Below are 21,445 nucleotides of genomic sequence, written 5' to 3' on the forward strand. Positions count from 1 at the left end.
AATATGTTTTTAGGCTTTTGTATGCACTGGCAAGTGAAAAAAAAATGCTGCGATTCGCTTTACAGCAGTGGTCTGGAACCTCACCCACCATATTAGTGAGGTATGCCTGTATTGCTCTACCTCGAATAAGTAATGCTTCACCAATGGAGAAGACTATTGTTACTTATTCTCAGCAAAGTTATATATTGTGGAGTTATACTTCAAAACTGATTTGTCATGAATGCAATACCAGGGTACCTGCCCACCCACCGAATAAAGGTCAAAAAAAGTCTTTAAATGGTGCCATCTGGGTGGTGGTATCCGCTGAGAATAAGAACAATGTGCTAAGCTTATCATGTGGCAGAAAATTTATGTCTCACCTGCATCAAGTAACCATGATGTGAAGGATATCACTTATCCAATATTGAATAACTGAGTGGCTATATCTTGAAGCTGATATTTCAGGTCCCAGTCAGTTTGATTTTTCCCAATCCACAATGCTATACAGTTTGTCAACAACCCAATGCCAAATAGACTGAATAGATATCATATGGTAACAGAACTAATACCTACAAATAGACTTTCAACATCGACGAAATGGCCCTATATTGGAAGAAGATGCTTGATAGGACTTTCTTAGCTGTTTCACAAAACACATTAACATGTGCATTTAGATGCACATGTTAATGTGTTTTGTCAAACAAATAAAGGAATAAACAGATAAATAATAATAATCAAGGCATAAACACATTTTGTACAACAATCAAACATAAAAAAAAAAAAAAAAAGAGGAACTAGTTTCTGTACCAGATGTTTCTTGGTAACGTATGGCAGAAGCATCTGCTGCATATTACCCAGCATTCTGATTTCGAACAACACATGTGAAAACATGCTGTTCATGAGACACTGAAAGCGAAACTTGCATGTTGAAACAAAAGGCAAAAACAGTAAATAATGATGCAGAACTTGCCAGGTTCTCTTTATTTTTAATTCTAAGTAAATAATTTTTCACTTCCACAACATTTCAAATAAAAGTTTGATTTTATTTAGGGATGTAGAAAAAAAATTTGTATTTTTAATTATTAATTAACAATTAATGCACAAGAGATATTTTCAGAGGGCACCTGTCATCAGAGGGAACTGAGTTAAAAACAGTCCTTGTTCAGACCTCAGCACTGAGTGAGATTCATTGACAGAATTATACTAAACATTACTGATAACTTTAATATCCTGTCACAGTTTTCTCAGTCTAATTTCAGCTTCCCCTGCCATCCAGGGATAAGTAGGTACAATGAGCAGAATGGAAAAAAGATAGAATGGCAACGTATTTGTTCTTAGCTGGTTAAAAAATTCTTAAGCAACTTCAACCTTACTCCGAACCCCTACCCACCAACAAATGTGGGATGTGGGAAATATTATGCAGTATGAGGATAGAAGGGAGGAGATTAAAAGCAAGGACATGTACCCACACAAAGAGAGAAAATATCCAACAAGGTGATGTGACACACCACACAGTTACAAGACCACACCATACGAGAAGAAATGTTTTAGAAGTCCATTGCATACAGAAGGATTTTTCTAAAACAGTCAACAGAGATATGGGCAGATCCCCCTCCCCACCAGCTTGATTAACTTTCTTACCTTGTACACTCAAACAGGAGCCCATGTTTACCAAAAAAAGCAAAACAGTTCTACTTCAAGCTTCTGTTGAATATTCTCTCTCTCTCTCTCTCTCTCTCTCTCTCTCTCTCTCTCTCTCTCTCTCTCTCTCTCTCTCTCTCTCTCTCTCTCTCTACTTCCATCCCTTGTCGTGGAAGTTGATAGCCTAAATAAGTTTAAGGCTCAGCTGGACAGGTATTTCGAACGAACAGAGGGGTGAAGTGGAAGTGGTTATTTCTTTATTTATTTATTATTATTTTTTTTTTTTTTTGGCTGATGCTGCATAAGCTTGCTTTCTTGCATCAAACGCCTCTACTAATGCTAATGCTAATAACTGAGAGTAAAGTGGAGGAGAAATTGTTGAAGATAAACGTAAGAAAGGCACCTGGGGTGGATGGTTTGTTTGTTTGTTGTTTTGGTTTTTAGGAGCATTAGCAACTAAGGCCATATTGCTCCGGGATATGCGGTGGTCATTCCCTGACCTTTCCGCATCCTCCATATTTGGTGGCGACGGGCTCGAACCCCGGTCTAATCAAGAAGCGTGTGCTATGCACTGCTGCTCCTTCCCACCTGGCTACGGAGGCGCCGGGGTGGATGGGATCTATCCAGTAATATTAAAGGAGGCAGTAAAGGAAGTAAGCAAACCCTTAGCCATAATTACGAGAGCTTCCTTGGACTCAGGGGAGGTACCCATAGACTGGAGATGTGCAAATGTGACCCCAATTCACAAAGGAGGATCAAAGGCTGACACAAGTAATTATAGACCTGGGAGTTTAACTTCTGTTCCAGGAAAATTAATGGAGGCACTGGTTAAAGAAGCACTGCAAGATCATCTAGACAAGACTTCAGTTATAGCTCGGACACAGCACAGTTTCGTTAAGGGAAAGTCTTGCCTGACCAATTTGATTGGATACTATGATGCAGTCACAAAAGAACTGGATGCAGAGAATAACTTTGATATTATATATTTGGATCTTAGAAAGGCTTTTGATACTGTTGCACATGGAAGATTGCTGCACAATTTGGAGCAATGTGGCATTGTAGGCAAATTACTGCTATGGATAAAGGGATGGGTGAGGGGGAGAAGACAGAGTAGTAATCAATGGACATGCTCATCGTGGACTAATGTTATTAGTGGAGTCCCTCAGGGTTCAGTGTTGGATCCATTATTGTTTGTTTGTTGGCGCCTCCGTAGCCAGGTGGGAAGGAGCAGCAGTGCGCAGCACACGCTTCTTGATTAGACCGGGGTTCGAGCCCGTCACCACCAAATACGGAGGATGTGGAAAGGTCAAGGAATGACCACCGCATATCCCGGAACAATATGGCCTTAGTTGCTAATGCTCCTAAAAAAAAAAAACCAAAAACCATTATTGTTTTCTGTATTTATAAATATTGATGATGGTATATCAAGCTTAATGTCCAAGTTTGCAGATGATACAAAGGTTGGCAAGGTTTTTAAGGACACTACTGACACTATGCTGCTGCAACAGGATCTGGAAAGGTTGAGCAGATGGGCTGAGAGGTGGCAAATGAAGTTTAACATTGACAAATGTAAAGAACTACATATGGGAAGCAGTAACCCCTGAGCAACATATCAACTCTGTGGTACTACACTGACAGCAGTAGAGAATGAAAAGGACCTGGGGGTAATTGTGCAGGCAGATATGAAGTTCTCTGAGCAGTGCAGACAGGCTGCAAGAGTAGCTCATGGTGTCTTGTCAATGATATACAGGAATTTTTCTAGCAGGGATAAGGAGGTGATTATTCCCTTGTATAAGGCAATGGTCAGGCCACACCTTGAGTACTGTATACAGGTCTGGAGGCCTCATTTCAAGAAGGATATAGAACTGCTGGAATGAGTACAGAGAAGAGCAACAAGAGTGAATGGAACAAAGGGTTGCTCTTATGAAGACAGGGTTAAGTTTTGCAAATTACACTGTCTGGAGACTAGGCACTGGCGAGGTGATCTGATAGAGGTGTATAAAGCCCTGAATGGTTTGAGTACGCTCAATGCTGATGGGATGCCGACCGGGCTAGCCTAGTGGGTAAAGTACCTGCCCGGCAACACAAAGGTCGCGGGTTCGATTCCCGCCTCGGGCTTGGATCAAAGTACTGCAAAAACCTTGGGAGGTGCAATATGGCCACAGAAGCCGATGCGCCAACAACTACCAAAATCAAATCAAATCAAATCAAGCTGATGGGATTCTTCCTTTTGCTCAGAATAATCACCTGAGAGGGCATAAATTCAAATTAAGGAAAGACAGATGTAGGATAGATGTGCAGAAATTTGCCTTTAGCCAGCGGGTAGTTGGTTGGCGGAACAGACTTCCATCCCTTGTGGTAGTTGGTAGACTAAATAAATTTAAGGCTCAGCTGGACAGGTATTTTGAACGAACGGAGGGGTGAAATGGGAATGGTGGGTGTTTTTTTTTTTTTTTTGGCTGATGCTGCATAAGCTTGCTTTCTTGCATCATATGCCTCTACTAATGCTAATGCTAAAGAGCTGGGTGCTATATCAGTTGAAAAACAATATAGTTGACTAATAATATCTCACTCCCAACGCGAACAACATAGTATTAGAATGGCTAACATACATACATACATACATGCTAGCATTCACACATTTCCCCCTTAACTTTTACTTTATATGCTGAATGCATCATTAATAGACAAACAAACAGCATCTCCCAAAAACTTCATTACTTTCACAAATTATCTGTCCTCAGTTTTCTATTTACACTTGTCCATTTCTACCTACAATCTGCCAAGTCCAATTTACTTTTTCTGAAACAGTTTAATTATCAGTTACCTCAACTACAACTAATCTCGGTTGCCCTAATTAAAGATTCTATGATTATGGCAACTAAGATGATCATATTGTTTTAATTATTATCATAAAAATCATTATTATGATTAGAGCTCTATGATTCATTTTGCTACAAAGGTGGTACTTGTGCCTATGTCTGCTCTGATATTCCTTGTCAGACACTGTCTAATTTGGAATTAGGAAGATTAGGAAAAGAATTCTTATTTTTGACCTCCTGTAGCTTAAATCTCTCCACCCATTCTTCAAATTCATCTATCATTCTCCAAACTTCACTATTATCTTGGAACTTTTTGACTTCCTTTCTTCAAAACTCAACTTTTTGCAGTACAACTTTTGTAACAACGAGGTAAGTTTATTTGGTGATTTAGCATTAGCAGAGGCAAATGATGCAAGAAAGCAAGCTTATGCAGCATCAGCCAAAAAAAAAAAAAAAGCTCTCATTTCACCCCTCCGTTTGTTCCAAATACCTGTCCAGCTCAGCCGTAAATCTATTTGGGCTATCAACTTCCACTACAAGGGATGGAAATCTATTCCACCAACCAACCACCCGCTGGCTAAAGGTAAATTTCCTCACGTCTATCCTACATCTGTCTTTTTTTTTAAACTGGAATTTATGCCCTCTCAGGTGATTATTCTGAGCAAAAGGAAGAATCCCATCAGCATTGAGCATGCTCAAACCATTCAAGGCTTTATACACCTCTATCAGATCACCTCGCTGGTGCCTAGTCCCCAGACACTGTAATTTGCAAAACTTAAGCCTTTCTTCGTAAGAGCACCCCTTTGTTCCATTCACTAATCTTGTTGCCCTTCTCTGTACTCTTTCCAGCACCTCTACATCCTTCTTGAAATGAGGCCTCCAGACCTGTATTCAGTACTCTAGGTGTGGCCTGACCATTGCCTTATACAAGGGAATAATCACCTCCTTATCCCTGCTAGAAAAATTCCTATATATCATCGACAATACACCATGAGCTACTCTGAGCAGTGCAGCCCGTCTGCACTGCTCAGAAAACTTCATATCTGCCTGCACAACCAGGTCCCTTTCATTCTCTACTGTCAGTGTAGTACCACAGAGTTGATACGTTGCTCTGGGGTTGCTGTTTCCCATATGTAGTACTTTACATTTGTCAATGTTAAACTTCATTTGCCACCTCTCAGCTCATCTGCTCAACCTTTCCAGATCCTGTTGCAGTAGCATAGTGTCAGTAGTGTCCTTGACAACACTGCCAACCTTTGTATCGTCTGCAAACTTGGACATTAAGCTTAATATACCATCATCAATATCATTTATAAATACAGAAAACAATAATGGACCCAATACTGAACCCTGAGGGACTCCACTAATAACATTAGTCCACGATGAGCAGTGTCCATTGATTACCACTCTCTGTCTTCTCCCCCTCAACCACCCCTTTAAGGCGCCTCCGTATCCAGGTGGGAAGGAGCAGCAGTGCGTAGCACACACTTCTTGATTAGATCGGGGTTCGAGCCCGTCACCACCAAATACGGAGGATGCGGAAAGGTCAGGGAATGACCACCGCATATCCCGGAGCAATATGGCCTTAGTTGCTAATGCTCCTAAAAACCAAATAACAAACATAACAAACAAACCACCCCTTTATCCATAGCAGCAATTTGCCTCCAATGCCACACTGCTCCAATTTGTGCAGCAGTCTTCCATGTGCAACAGTATCAAAAGCCTTTCTAAGATCGAAGTATATAATATCAAAGTTATTCCCTGCATCCAATTCTTTTGTGACTGCATCATAGTATCCAATCAAATTGGTCAGGCAAGACTTCCCCTTAACAAAACCATGCTGTGTCCCAGCTATAACTGAAGTCTTGTCTAGATGATCCTGCAGTGCTTCTTTAACCAGTGCCTCCATTAATTTTCCAGGAACAGAAGTTAAACTAACAGGTCTATAATTATTTGTGTCGCCATTTGATCCTCCTTTGTGAATTGGGGTCACATTTGCACATCTCCAGTCCATGGGTACTTCCCCTGAGTCCAAGGAAGCTCTCATAATTATGGTTAAGGGTTTGCTTACTTCCTTTGCTGCCTCCTTTAATATAACTGGATAGATCCCGTCCACCCAGGGTGCCTTTTTTATGTTTATCTTCAACAGTTTCTCCTCTGCTTTCATCTCAGTTATTACAACATCATCCAGCTCACTGCCAGAGTTTAGCTCACCTCTGGCATTCCACTCGCTGAATAACTCCTCATGTGTGAATGTCGATGCAAAATATTCATTCAGTTTGTTTGCTACCTGAGCAAGATCATCAACAGTTGACCCATCAATATCAAGTGGTCCAATCTGATTCATCCCCTTCCTTCTAGAGTTTACATAAGTAAAGAGCTCTTTGCTGGTTTTCTTTGCATCCCTTGCCAAAGTTTTCTTGTAATCTGCCTTCGCCTGCCTAACCTCCTTTGTAACTTGGTTACAGATCAACTTGTATCTATCGTAGGCTTCTGTGTCACGTGTTAATTTGTATGTATACCATGCATTTTTCTTCTTCGCCATATGTCTCACTAGTTCATCTGACATCCACTTAGGCCTAAACCTTGAACAATATTTCTTAGTTGGTATGTAAAGCCTAGTAGCTTCCAAGATAAGTTCTTTGAAAGCTTCCCATTTTGAATTTGCTGTTGGTAATATCATCAGTTGGTCCCACTGTATAGAATTTTAATACTGTCTCAGTCCATCGTAGTCGCCTTTTACGAAAGCAGTAACCCTTCCCTTTACCCCTAATGGTAGTTACCTCTTTGAGTAAATCCCACTTCAGCACACTGTGATCACTGCCACCTAGTGTTCATTTACCTGCAGATTCTTAATGCATGAAGAATCACTACTGATAATCAAATCAAGAATATTACTCCCTCTAGTTGCCTCCCGAACATGCTGATGTAGAAAACAATCATCCAATAAATCCACAAAAGCCTTGCTAGTGTGTGAGTGACCAGCCCCCAAATTCCAGTCAATATCTGGGAAATTAAAATCCCCCATTATAAGACTCTCTGATTTACTGGCCCACTCTATTTCCCTGTACAGTTTCTTATTATACTCATCAGAGTCATTAGGGCTATAGCACACTCCTACTCTCAATTTTGATCTCCCAATGCTTATGTCACACCAAACTGACTCGACACTGCACTGTCCAGCAATGTCGACTGGCTTCACTTCCTTGGAATTTATGTATTTCTTAACTGATAGCATAACCCCTCCTCCCTTCCTATCCTGTCTATCCTTTCTGTAGACATTGTACTCCCCAAATTCAAGTTCTGCATTCCTTATATCTGTGTGACACCATGTCTCTGAAATCCCCACAATATCTGCCTTTGATGTTTTGAGCAATACCTCAAATTCATCAAATTTATTTACTGAACTCCTAGCATTGGTGTACACGCAAGTATACATGCACTTGTTCTTTTTCTTAGCTATCCTAACACAACCTATGTGTTTATTTGTACCCCAATGATTCCCAGCAGTCTCTGAAATATCCTGCATCTTATTCTCCAGGCTGTGGCTCATTCCAATAGAAGCAGTGCAAGAATCACTTTCACCTCTGCCAGTGGCTACTGTTAATCTATTAGTCCTTGTATCCCTCCAATCTAGCAGTTTTCCAACCCACTTAACACTGCCTCGATATCATCCGCAAACATTCTTGCACCCTTTCTATTTAAGTGTATCCCATCCCTATAGAAGCAGTCTCTCCTGTTAACAAGTACAGACCAGGCTGAAAAAAATTCTACCCCTTGAGCCCTGCACAATCTTTCCAGAGCCGAATTGATCGACAGGGCTCTTATCATATACTCCCTCCTATCGTGTCTGGGCAGAATTGCAGTCACTTTCAAATTCAACCCTAATTCACGGCTTTTTACGAATTACAAATTACTAGATGATTACAAAATCATCTAGCTTACTGCCAGAGTTGAATACTCCTCTGGCTGGCATTCCCCTCACTGAATAACTCCTCATCTGTGAATGTCGATGCAAAATATTCATTTAGTTTGTTAGCTACCTGAGCAGGATCATCAACAGTTGAACCATCGATATCAAGTGGACCAATCTGATTCATCCTCTTGTTGGGTGGTGTGCCTCAACTGATCTGGATATGATCCTTGCAGGTAAAAATGGAAACAGCAAACCTTCTTGAGAAAGAAATCATAACAGTCACCACAATCTCACACTTTTCTCAACTTCAACATCTAAAGCAGAACCAACCTGTGCAAAGAAATTCTCTATATCCAGACTATTTATCTGTTTTCAACCCCCCCCCCCCTTATGTACCTGCCAGTGGATCTTCCAAATACAGGAACTCCCGACTTATGTAATACTTGACTTATGGAAATTCGACTTTACAGAAGTTCTGGCCTGCTGGCCGGTGCAAATTTAAAAAAATCGTGGAAATATTTTGCATTCCATAGGAAAAAAAATGGAGGTATTGTGAAAATATCATAATATGAACCCAATAACACATTGTTTGTTGTTGTTTTTTTTTTTTTTTTTTTTTGTAATTTTTTCTAAGTCCTTGGAAGTTGAAAATTTCACTATATTACTAAGCTACTTATCTCTCTAAAAGGTCACATTTATAATAGAAATTGCACTACACTTTCATCATTATCATATGTTCCCGTTAATCAGTTTTTAATGCCTCTGTGATATTTTCTAAAGCATGTTTCTGGAGGTCACAATCATAAAACAACAAAAACAATTTGCACTTTCTGGTTTATTGGGCTTTTCTGTTAGTGCAATATATTATAAACAGGTATTAAACTCAGTCTTATTACATTTGCGATAATACTGATAACTGCAATTGTGTGGGTTTTTATGCTGTTATGATGAAATGTTTTCCCCTTCACTGAAATCTTCAATCATATAAAAAACAAATTTTCAGAACCTTCTCTTCATTCCTATTTATGTATTACAATGATGAAGGCAAAGCAACTAAATAGTGCAAGTGCTGGCAGTGCCAGGAAACAAAACAAAATTGATTTAGAAATGAAGATAAAAATGATTTAGAAGTATGAAGCAAGATAAAGTTTATCATCTATTGCAAGGGAATTAGGTCTCGCTGCTTCAACAGTGAATACTATTTTAAAGGACAGTGCGCTATACATGCACTGTCAAAGGATCAAAGCACTTAAGATCAATAGTGATCACAAAATAGTGTTCAGGTGCTATATCGAAGGTGGAACAGTTGTTAATAATATGGATGGAAAATCAGATTCAGAAGTGAGTGCCTCCTGAGTCTAATGACCATTCAAGCAAAAGCAACAAGTATTTTTAAAGATATTAAGGATAAGTACGATGAACCCCAAGCCAAGTTCGTGGCAAGCAATGGGTGGTTTAATAGGTTCAAGCATTGCGCTAGTTTCCACAGCTTTAAAGTATGCGGTGAAGTCACCAGTGCTGATTCTGCAGCTGCAGAGAAATTTTGTGATGTGTTGGAGAAAATTATTGATGAAGGCAGCTATTCAATGTGGCAAATTTTTAACATTGAAGAGACTGCTCCGTATTGGGAAAAAATGCCAGATCAAACATACATTGCCAAAAAGGAAAATACAATGCCAGTTTCAAGGGGTTAAAAGATAGGGCCACGCTCTTGCTTGGGATTAATGCAGTGGGAGATAACAGATTAAAACCACTGCTTGTGTACCATTCTGGAAATCCTCGTGCATTTAAGGGCATCAATAAAGTTGCCCTATCTGTGCATTTCTGACTGATCCAGAGAGTATGGATAACAATATCTCTCTTTGAGGATTGGTTTAAATGCTGCTTCGTTCCCGGGGTTGAAAAATATTGTAAAGACAGTGACATTCCTTTCAAGATTTTGCTTCTGTTAGATAATGCTCCTGAACATCCTATGCATCTTGATGATTTCAATTTGAATATGAGAGTCATATTTCTACCTCCAAACATAACTTCACTCATCCAACCTATGAATCAGGGTGTTATTTTGAATTTATGCACAACATTTGCTCAGGTATCGTCTGCAGTAGACTATGAGAAAAATTTTACATTAAGAAACTTTTGGAAATCTTACAATATTTACCACGCCATCTTAAACATTAATAAGGCCTGGGCGGAAATTACTAAAAGTTGTTAAAATGGTGCATGGAAGAAAATATGCCCACGGCACGTAAAAGGCTTTGAAGGATTTGAAAAAGTTGAATCATATGAAGAGGTTACAGATAATATTGTAAAGGTTGCAGAGCTACTTCAGTTGGAGGTTGATGTAGGAGTTAATAGAGGAAGAAGAGAAGGAATTATCTAACGAAGAACTTATTGACTTGCAGGCAGTAACAGTGAAAGAAGAAAATGCTGACGAAGCTCAAGATGAACAAAATGAGGAGCTGAGACACTTAATCACAAGAAAGATGGCAATGGCATTTTGTGAAATTGCATCTGCAATGGCGAGGTTTGAGAAGATGGATCCTGACAGCAAAAGATTCTTAAAAGTTAACAGAATGGTGAATGATATGCTTGCTTGCTACAAAGAAATCTATGATGAAAAGAAAAAAAAGCCACCATCCAGTCAACCATTAATATGTTCTTTTGTAAGGTTGAGCGGCTGACCCCTTCTAAATCTCCACAGCCCTCAACTAACGCAGTGGCATATTTATCAGCTGAAGACAACGATTCTCAAGAGGTAAAACTTACTGACGTTATGCTTGTCTCCTCTGTTTTTTTGTAATTTTTTGATTTTTAAATTTTTTTAAATTGTAAGCTTTTTGTAATTTTTCCTGCACGTGAGATAAAAAAATTGAATAAATGCAATTAATAATTCTATTTACATGTTTGTTGAACATTTCTTTTTTGATTCAATCAATTCAGCGAGCACAGTTGCTTGTTTGTTTGTTATTTGGTTTTAAGGAGCATTAGCAACTAAGGCCATATTGCTCTGGGATATGCGGTGGTCATTCCCTGACCTTTCCGCATCCTCCGTATTTGGTGGTGACGGGCTCGAAACCCGGTCTAATCAAGAAGCGTGTGCTATGCACTGCTGCTCCTTCCCACTTGGCTACAGAGGCGCCAAGCACAGTTGCAAGTGCTGCACAAGCATGGGGTAAATTCCGACTTACGTAGTGTTCCACAGAACGCAACCCTTACATAAGTCAGGGAGTTCCTGTACTGAGAGTTGAAAATTAAATTAAATGAATTTTATTAGATTAAATTTAAATTAGTTAATGCCTTTTAGTTATTTAATAAAATTGCAAGACATGCATTGTTGGGAGCTGATTTGCTTCCTTTATCTCAGAGGCAGTAATGTAAAATTTAATTAATTGAACTACTTTTCAGTTAAAAGCTGAAAATCTGTAATGTCACAATTCAATTACTCTGGTTAAGTGTGTGTGGGAGGGCTACCAACTAACTTTAGCTCTGTGCATACTGGTCAGTGAGTTATGTATGTAATATTGAGGTTCAGCTTTTAATTGATAAGTAGTGGTTTAATTAATTAAATTTTGTTTTATTTTATTATAAGTGTAGATTTTATTTCAATAAATAATCTTTTACCCTAAAATACAACAGTGTCTCTGTTACACAGTTGTAGCACCATTATCAGTAACAGTCGGTGCCCATATTGATTTAGCTATCACATCAGAATTATATTATTATTAGTAGGGTTCGGATTTTTATGTATTATCATATTCATTTTCCGTTTACATAAAGGCATGAAACTTAGTTTGTCCATGTTACATGGTCTGAGGATCCTAAAGAAGCGTGTTTATAATTTCATATTTCATCATATTTTACACATTAGGTCATAATTTCAAAAAAATATCATATGTAATAGCATATTTTATACTTGTCGACATAAAGTTTTCATATTTCGTCTTACGATAATCGACAAATTATTTATCAAATTGATTTAAAATATATTTCTAAAAAAACGTGGGAATTTACATTTAATCATTTCACATTCCAGCGTGGATGGGCTCAAGTGGCTAAATCACAAAGTTATTTTGATTTGCTCTTTAGTCACTCACAACCACACTGTAGTATAATCTTAGCTATAATTTAAAACTTTAGATTTGCCTTATACCGAGTTTAATGAATTATTCATTCAACTTATTTTATACAGTAGAAATTTCAACTGTTGGTGAAATGAAGCCAAAATTGAGCTTTTTAGAAAATGGATTTCTTCTGTGGTTAAAGAAGAGTCTAAAGACACATACCAAATGGATGGAAAAATAATATATTGCAATGCATGCAATAAAGACTTACGTAAATTAATTAATAAATATAATATCGGTGTAAATACATCATAGATAACTCTTAATGAACAACTACGATAGTAGTGTGAAAGGCATCGTTTCATCTGTATCTCATATTGTGCTCTTCCTTTACAACGAGTTGCCCATGTATTGCACTACCTCAAATAAGTAGCGCTTTACTAATAGAGAAGACTACTGTTACTTATTCTAAGTGAGTACCACCACCCAGATGGCACCGTTTCAAAGCTAGTTGCCTTTTCATCGGTGGGTGGTGGTAAGACAAGTCACAATAGTCTTCTCTATTAGTGAAGCGTTACTTATTCAAGGTAGTGCAATACATTGGCAACTTGTTTTGAAGGAAGAGCACAATATGAGATACAGACAAAATGATGTCTTTCACACTACTATCGTAGTTGTTCTTAATCTATGGCGTATCTACACCAATGTTATATAGAATCTTAAACTCTTAAATATTGTGCCTTGCTGCATTTAGTTTATTTAAGTAAATTAATTAATTACCTGGTAATAGATCTATCATAATTTTTATTTTTGGATGCTTCCAGGTGCTCACATCTGGTGAGTATGGGCTTGGCACATCCAGAGTCCTGAGCTGGATATCATCATTCTTCTCTTTCTTGATGATTCCCTTCTCTCTCTCTCTCTCTCTCTCTCTCTCTCTCTCTCTCTCTCTCTCTCTCTCTCTCTCTCTCTCTCAGGGTAACTTGGGATTTTTTTTTTTTTTTGCTGGTGCAGCATAAGCCTCAGGCTTCCTTGCACCATATAGCTGCTAATAATAATAATATGGACATTCCAAATTTATGGCGCCTCCGTAGCCAGGTGGGCAGGAGCAGCAGTGCGTAGCACACGCTTCTTTATTAGACTGGGGTTCGAGCCCGTGATCACCAAATACGGAGGATGCAGAAAGGTCAGGGAATGACCACCGCATATCCATGGAGCAATATGGCCTTGGTTGCTAATGCTCCTAAAACCCAAATAACAAACAAAACATTCCAAATTTAATGCTTATGCATGACTTGTATTGAAGTTGGTTAAGTACTTAGCAACTTAAGTGTTAGTAACCTAGTACCTTAGCCTATACATTTTGGTTTTTGTATGTTTAAAAAATATTTTAACGTTTATATTTCAAAAAAAAAAAAAAAATTGCAAATTGTGATATTTTCATTATACTACTTGTTAGAAATTTGTATAACAAGTCATACAACTTTAAAAGAATAAAAAAAGAAAATATCATTTATACGGTATTGTAAAGGTAAATTATTTAGTTATATTTAAGATTATATTTGGTTAAATTTAATGACATATTTTCATAATGTTTTGACATTTTTAAGGTCATAAAAATCCAAACCCTAGTTACGATTTAATTATGATGTAGTTTAAATGACTGTTATATCTGAAAAATCTTAACATTATAGTGGGCCATATACAATATACTGTAGGCATATTCTACCCCATATTAATACAGCATGACTCAGAACCTGTCAAACTTCAAGTGCATGTTAGGGATTTGATAAATGATGGAAAAACTTTTTATGAATATACAGGACAGAAATAACATTTTGCTAGTTGAAGCTTTTTTAAATTTTGCTTATCAAGAATTCAATTCACTGCTGATATATATATGTATACTGCTGATATACTTATATGTAGTAGTAGTAGTTCTTCTTCTGACATTATAACCCAGGGTGTGTCTTAGCCTTCACAGCGATGTTCCGCCAATAAGCCCTCCCAGAAATCAAACTTCTCCAGCTTCTTATTTTTATAATTTTTAAGTCCTCTTCTACATCATCCATCCATCCATCCATCCATCCATCCATCCATCTTTTCCACAGTCTTCCTCTCATGGCCCAACCAGTGACATGTTATCTCTGGCTCACCCAGAGTCTCCATTCAGGGTATGGACAGTGTCACAAATTTGACACTGTCCATACCCTGAATAAGATGGTCAAGTTCATGGTTCATTCTGATCCTCCAGGATCCATCAACATCTTTTACGGGCCCAAAAACTTTTCATAAAATTCTACACTCAAACACTCTCAACAGTTGCTCATCTTTACTCGTTAATGTCCAACCTTCACAACTGTATGAAGCTTATGAAAAATAAGTATGAACCGTATGAAAAAACAACAACTGGTCTAATGAGGCTTTTGTATATTCTTAATTTTAAATGTCTGTTCAATACTCTGGACTTCATTAATTTTTCATGTGCATAGAAACATGTTTCCATTCAGGATACAGGACTTTATTTCATTAGTAATAGATTTGGTTATCTGCGAACCTAGATAGGTGAAATTTAGAATGTTTAACTATTACATGAGTAGTAGTAATGGCAAGTGATGCAAGAAAGCAAGCTTATATAGCAACAGCAAAAAAAAGTTCGCCCATCTGTACCCTTCAAAAATTTGTCTAATTTGTCTAGTTCTCAAGGGAGAACTAGACAAATTAGAAGTGGAAGCCTGTTCCAACAATCAACCACTTGCTGGCTGAAGGCACACTGCTGCATGTCTATCCTGCTAGTCCTTCCTCAACTTGAATTTATGCACCCTCGTGTGTAGTCTCAGCAAGTGGAAGAATACCATTAACATTCAGCTTACTCAATCCATTTAAGGCTTTAAACACCTTTTCAATATCCACTACCCTGAGTGTAGTACCACACAGTTGATAAGTTACTCTAGGGGGTTACTGTGACTTCATTTAGGAGTTATACTACTTATTATAAAACTAGGGGGTTGTGTCAGTATGATGGAGCATCTCTGTATTACAGAAGGTGGCCGGGAGTCTCCCTAAATGAAAATTCCTTCCAGTGGTAGTGACAGAACTAGAAATTTTTAGCTCCATTCTCCTGCCAAATTGCTGAATGGCCCTTCATGATCTTTAACAACGATGCTTAACCAGCCATTTCCCTCCCGCTCCCCATGGTGACGGACCTGGCATTATGGTAGTTTTTCCACTTCAGTAATAGATTAGTCTATGTAACTAGTCATGGACACTAGTTACATAGTCTCTCCACTCTCTTCACCTAACTACATTAGGTGATTTTTATTTGTCCTATATACAAATACAGTTGGCATACCAGAAGTATATGTTGGCTTAGAATAAGTTACTTCAGTGTATTCTGCATATTGCTGAAATGGCACCACACATCCTGCATTGGTTGCATAGTAAAGGAATCTCATGTTCATTAATGTGAGGTGTGCATACAGTTGAGAGTGGACATTTTAAGCACTTGTGAATTTTTTATGTAAAAATAGAAAAAAATTGATATAGAAAATGTAATAAATAAATGAACGACTACTTAATGTTTCTTTGATTTGCAAAATTTGAAGAGGCTTTAACTCAGCAAAAATATATTTTTAGACCTAGGTTTGTAATAAATTTTTTATTTATTCAATCCCAAAATGCTTCTCAAGTTTGATAAGAGAGGCATTTTGATTTATAGGGAAAATTTTAGAAATAATATGGTCAGATGTACTTAACTGATATATATATATCAAATTAGTATTTTGGTAATATGATGAGCAAAATCCAAAAATTATAATTGTAATGGTTGTTCTTTAATGAATTAGGTTATATGTTTAATTATAATGATGACTAATCTGAAATCTTTTTTTTCCTTTTCATGTTCACGGTAAAGGAGATAATGGTAAACTGTCATACATGATTCCGGTTGGCGTTGCAGATAACAAATTTACAATTAATTCTCAATCAGGAGAAATCCGTACAGCTACTTCCTTGGACCGTGAAGATAAATCATCTTACTTCATTACTGTGTATGTTCGTGATGGTGCATTCCCATCTCAGTATGACACAGCAACTGTTATAGTAGAATTACTTGATGTTAACGACCATGCCCCTGAATTTGGAGATTCATGCTATACACTGCAAGTACCTGAAAATAGTGATCTTAGTGTAATTCATACATTGCTTGCTACAGATCATGATAGTGGTCATAATGCTGAAGTAACCTACACAATTACAGGTTGGAAATGGATTTTCCTTTATAGATTAAGAAGTTTCATGCATTTGTTTTTTTTTATTCGTTTTTAATTTGTTTCATGCATGTTTATTAATTTATTTGCTCATGTTTGTATTAATATATTCTTTTAACATTATTTAGCATTTTAGCAAAATTTAGTAATATTTAATGATATAAACTCTTAACTGCACCATCTTCTTTCAGACCAATTTAGTTCCTGGTTATCATGGTATGTGTGTTTGCCCATTTGTACCATTTTGCTTTGCTCCCCAAATCATCTTTCTTTCTAATACCAACCACTTATATCTCTTTACATTTTTACCTTCTACTTTCTCTTTTCCACTCATCGTGGGCACCTATATGTGATGAGCAGACCCCTCAGTGATGCTGCTGGTCCTCCAGATTAGCATCACTGGGATCTAATGCCCACAGCCTAGGTTACAGGCTAACATCATAGGAATCTGGCGTGTTTGCCATTCACTGGAACCCATGGAAATTTGGAAAAGGGGGAATCCTGGTGGTTGAGGGGCCCCAGCTTCAACACACTGCTTTGACCCCTGCTTCAACAAGATGGATGGTCCTGGATGGCTTGGCCAGGATCAGTTGGCTAGTGGGTTTGCCTGCAAGGGTCAACCATGTTGATGCCATGCCTCTACCCTCACGATCCAAGGGACAGTGGTGCACGTGTAGCATCTGGGTAGCTCTGGCATCCCACTCCTAAGTGCATTTATTGCTTGCCATGTAGTGGGTATCCCTTTGGGCTTCATGGTGGGTGGGGAGCCCAGGCACCGAAGAAACATAAAAGCTCATGAATCCTGACAAAATTATTTCTTCTGGGGCCCAACCCTGGTTCCAATCTGAAAATTTAACCATTGACCCAGAGAATGTCACTTCTGCCAAAAAATACAGACTAAAGAAGTTATATCAGGCCCAACACTCTCGGTACCTGATAATTCACCCTTCTTTATCCAGAAGAGTTTGTCTGTCACCCTTCTTTATCCAGAAGAGTTTGAAAGGTTTGGTAGGCTCTGCTAAATCTGTCAAATGGCTTTGCTCGGATGACCTGCTTGTAGAGACCAGAAGTGACAGACATTCAGAGCAGCTCCTCTATGCTACATGTATCATAGGAATGCCTATTACATTTACCCCCCCCCCACAAGTCACTTAACTCATCCCATGGTGTCATTGCAGAATGGGATCTCCTTGAAGTGTCCAAAGAGGAAATCTGTTCTGAATTAAAACCCCAATGAGTGACAGCTGCGAAACGAATATTCATGCGTAGGGATGGGAAACTTTCTCCCACTAGAAACATCATCCTGACCTTTATTCACTACTTTAATTCACCATTTCATAATGAGATCAAAGCTAGCTATGTTAACTGCCTGGTGCATCCTTATGTTCCAAATTAGTTGCTTTAAGTGCCAGAAATATGGACATGAGCAAATGATTTGTCATGGAGCCCTGCATGAGCTTGATTTGCTGCAAAGGACCATGAAACTACATTGTGTTCAGCCAAAAAACCCACCTGTATTACTTTATTACTTGCCAAAGAGAAAACTATGCATACTCCCAAGCATGCCAGAAGTGGAAGGAAGAAAAAAGAAATACAAAGGATTAAGGCAGAGCTGAACATATCATATCAGGAGGCAAGAAAAGGAGTGAAACCTATGAATCCAAATAAACCAACCTACACTTGAAAGGTAGCAGGGAGATTTTCCATCAGAACTGAGACTAAAATGACCATACCATCAGAACCGAGACTGAAATGACCATACTACCAAAAGAGACATTCACTCCCATCACACGCTACCTGCTAATTTCAATAAAACCCACACAGAAGGATTAATCACCCGCTACTCCTATATCCGTACCTCTTTAGCATTAGTAGAAGCATATGATGCAAGAAAGTAAGCTTATGCAGCAACAGCCAAAAAAAAACAAAAAACTTCCACTTCATCCCTCGTTCGTTCGAAATACCTGTCCAGCTGAGCCTTAAATTTATTTAGGCTATCAACTTCCACAACAAAGGATGGAAGTCTGATCCACCAACCAACTACCCGCTGGCTAAAGGCAAATTTCCGCACATCTATCCTACATCTGTCTTTCCTCAATTTGAATTTATGCCCTCTCAGGTGATTATTCTGAGCAAGAGGCACAATCCCATCAGCATTGAGCATGCTCAAGCCATTCAAAACTTTATACATCTCTATCAGATCACCTCGCCGGTGCCTAGTCTCCAGACACTGTAATTTGCAAAACTTAAGCCTTTCTTCGTAAGAGCAACCCTTTGTTCCATTCACTAATCTTGTTACCCTTCTCTGTACTTGTTGCAGCAGCTCTACATCCTTCTTGAAATGAGGCCTCCAGACCTGTATACAGTACTCAAGGTGTCTCCTGACCATTGCCTTATACAAGGGAATAATCACCTCCTTATCCCTGCTAGAAAAATTCCTGTATATCATTGATAAGACACCATGAGCTACTCTTGCAGCCCGTCTGCACTGCTCAGAGAACGTCATATCTGCCTGCACAATTACCCCCAGGTCCTTTTCATTCTCTACCACTGTCATAGTACCACAGAGTTGATACGTTGCTCTGGGGTTGCTGTTTCCCACATGTAGTACTTTACATTTGTCAATGTTAAACTTCATTTGCCACCTCTCAGCCCATCTGTGCAACCTTTCCAGATCCTGTTGCAGCAGCATAGCATCAGTAGTGTCCTTAACAACCCTGCCAACCTTTGTATCATCTGCAAACTTGGACATTAAGCTTGATATACCATCATCAATATCATTTATAAATACAGAAAACAATAATGGACCCAACACTGAACCATGAGGGACTCCACTAAAAACATTAGTCCATGATAAGCAGTGTCCATTGATGAGTTGATCAAGCTCAGTGCTGATGGGATTCTTCCTCTTGCTCTGAATAATCACCTGAGAGGGCATAAATTCAAATGGGGGAAAGACCGATATGGGATAGATGTGTGGAAATTTGCCTTTAGCCAGTGGGTAGTTGGTTGGTGGAACAGACTTCCATCCCTTGTTGTGGAAGTTGATAGCCTAAATAAATTTAAGGCTCAGCTGGACATGTACTTCTAATGAACGGAGGGTTGAAATGGGAGTGTGTTTTTTTTTTTTTTTTTTTTTGGCTGATGCTGCATAAGCTTGCTTTCTTACATCATATGCCTCTACTAATGCTAATGAGCATAAATTCAATATCCGCTTCTGCTGGATTCCTAGCCACATTGGGATTAGTGGAAATGATTCAGCTGATGCTGCAGCAAAATCCACAACTTCAACTAATAATTATTGCTTGTCAGTTCCCTATACAGACTACAGGCAAAAAATACACCACAAGATACACTCCCAATGACAGGATTCGTGACTCCCACATAAGAATGTAATTGGCCTTCACCAAAAACGAATATGTCAAATGACTGTGTCCTATGCAGAGCCGAACAAGAACAACTTCCTCTTTATGATCCCTGCACAGACTAGACTGCCATGGTTCAACTACAGACTACCAATAAATTATGCCACATAGAGCCTGTAGTTGAACCATGGCAGTGTAGTCTGTGCAGGGATCATAAAGAGGAAGTTGTTCTTGTTTGGCTCTGCACAGGACAAAGTCATTTCACATTCGTTTTTGGTGAAGATCAATTACATTTCATATGTAGGAGTTCTGTCACATCATTTTATATATAAGACACATTTTAATTAACTGTCCAGATTTTAGCGACACTCTTTTTACTGCTTTTAACCATTGACTGAGTCTTATACACACACACAGTTGGATTTTATCAGACAATGACAATGTGTCAGCTGTTTTTAAAATTTTTATGCCATATTAATTTATATAAACATATAAAATCCTGAATATATGCTTTTTACCATTATATGACGAGGTAACCTTTTTTTCAAAGCTTACCAGAATTTATTTGTATATTTATTTTAAAACTCATAACCATATCCTGGCACATAATACCCTTAGATGCTAATGCTCCAATAAAATCCTAATCATAATCCTAAAACTTTCTCTTTCAGAAAGGAGACAGTCTCCTTGTCCTTTTCCTTCTACTTTCATATCTTCAGCTTTCCTGATTAGCTCCCTTGTAAGAAAGTAATTGAAATTACTTATCCGTGATATTCCTTGTCTTGATTTCTGAAGTATTCCTTATGTGATATTCCTACCATGCACTGTATGATTCCTATTTTTGCCCTTCTTATTGTACTTCTCTCGTTTCCTGAGTATCTATGTCTCTGTTCCACCTAATTTTTCAGATATAAATATCATTTAATGTATATATAGACTTACACTTATGAGCCAAAACATTATGACCACCTACCTAATAGCGTGCTGGGCCACCTTTTGCCATGATAACCCCTTGTGCCCACCATGGCATTGACTCTGTGAGACCATGGAAGATGTCCTCAGTATCCTGGGCCAGCTGGACAGAAGGACATCACGGAGTTTGGCAACAGAGCAAGGCACTAGCATGGCCTGGCAAAGGCTGTGTTCTACTGCATCTCACAAATGTTCAATGGGTTTGATGTCAGGGTAATGCAATGCAGTGCCCAGGGGAACACACAAAATGCTTGGACATGATCCTCAAACCATTCCTGCACAATGCAGGCCTTGTGGCACAGGGCATTTTGTTGTTTTAAGAGTCCAGTACCATTGGGATATATGATCACCATGTTGGGCAGAACTTGGTCAAAAACAGTGCTGAGGTAGAATCTGCCAGTGAGGGTGCATTCAATGG

At 38.5% G+C, this 21,445-nt stretch overlaps 1 protein-coding gene across 1 annotated transcript in view; it reads left to right on the forward strand.

Annotated features, from left to right (window-relative positions):
• LOC150088102 (protein dachsous-like) overlaps positions 1-21,445 on the forward strand; it is a 132,719-nt gene that overhangs the window by 27,106 nt on the left and 84,168 nt on the right. The window contains exon 4 of the mRNA XM_090370021.1: positions 16,336-16,680. Coding sequence (XP_090226147.1) covers positions 16,336-16,680 — 345 coding nt within the window. The remainder of the gene's footprint in view (positions 1-16,335; positions 16,681-21,445) is intronic.

This window comes from Mastigoproctus giganteus, chromosome 3 (assembly GCF_048544385.1).
Source record: "Mastigoproctus giganteus isolate SK-2022 chromosome 3, ASM4854438v1, whole genome shotgun sequence".
In the NCBI taxonomy this organism is placed as follows: Eukaryota; Metazoa; Arthropoda; class Arachnida; order Uropygi; family Thelyphonidae; genus Mastigoproctus; species Mastigoproctus giganteus.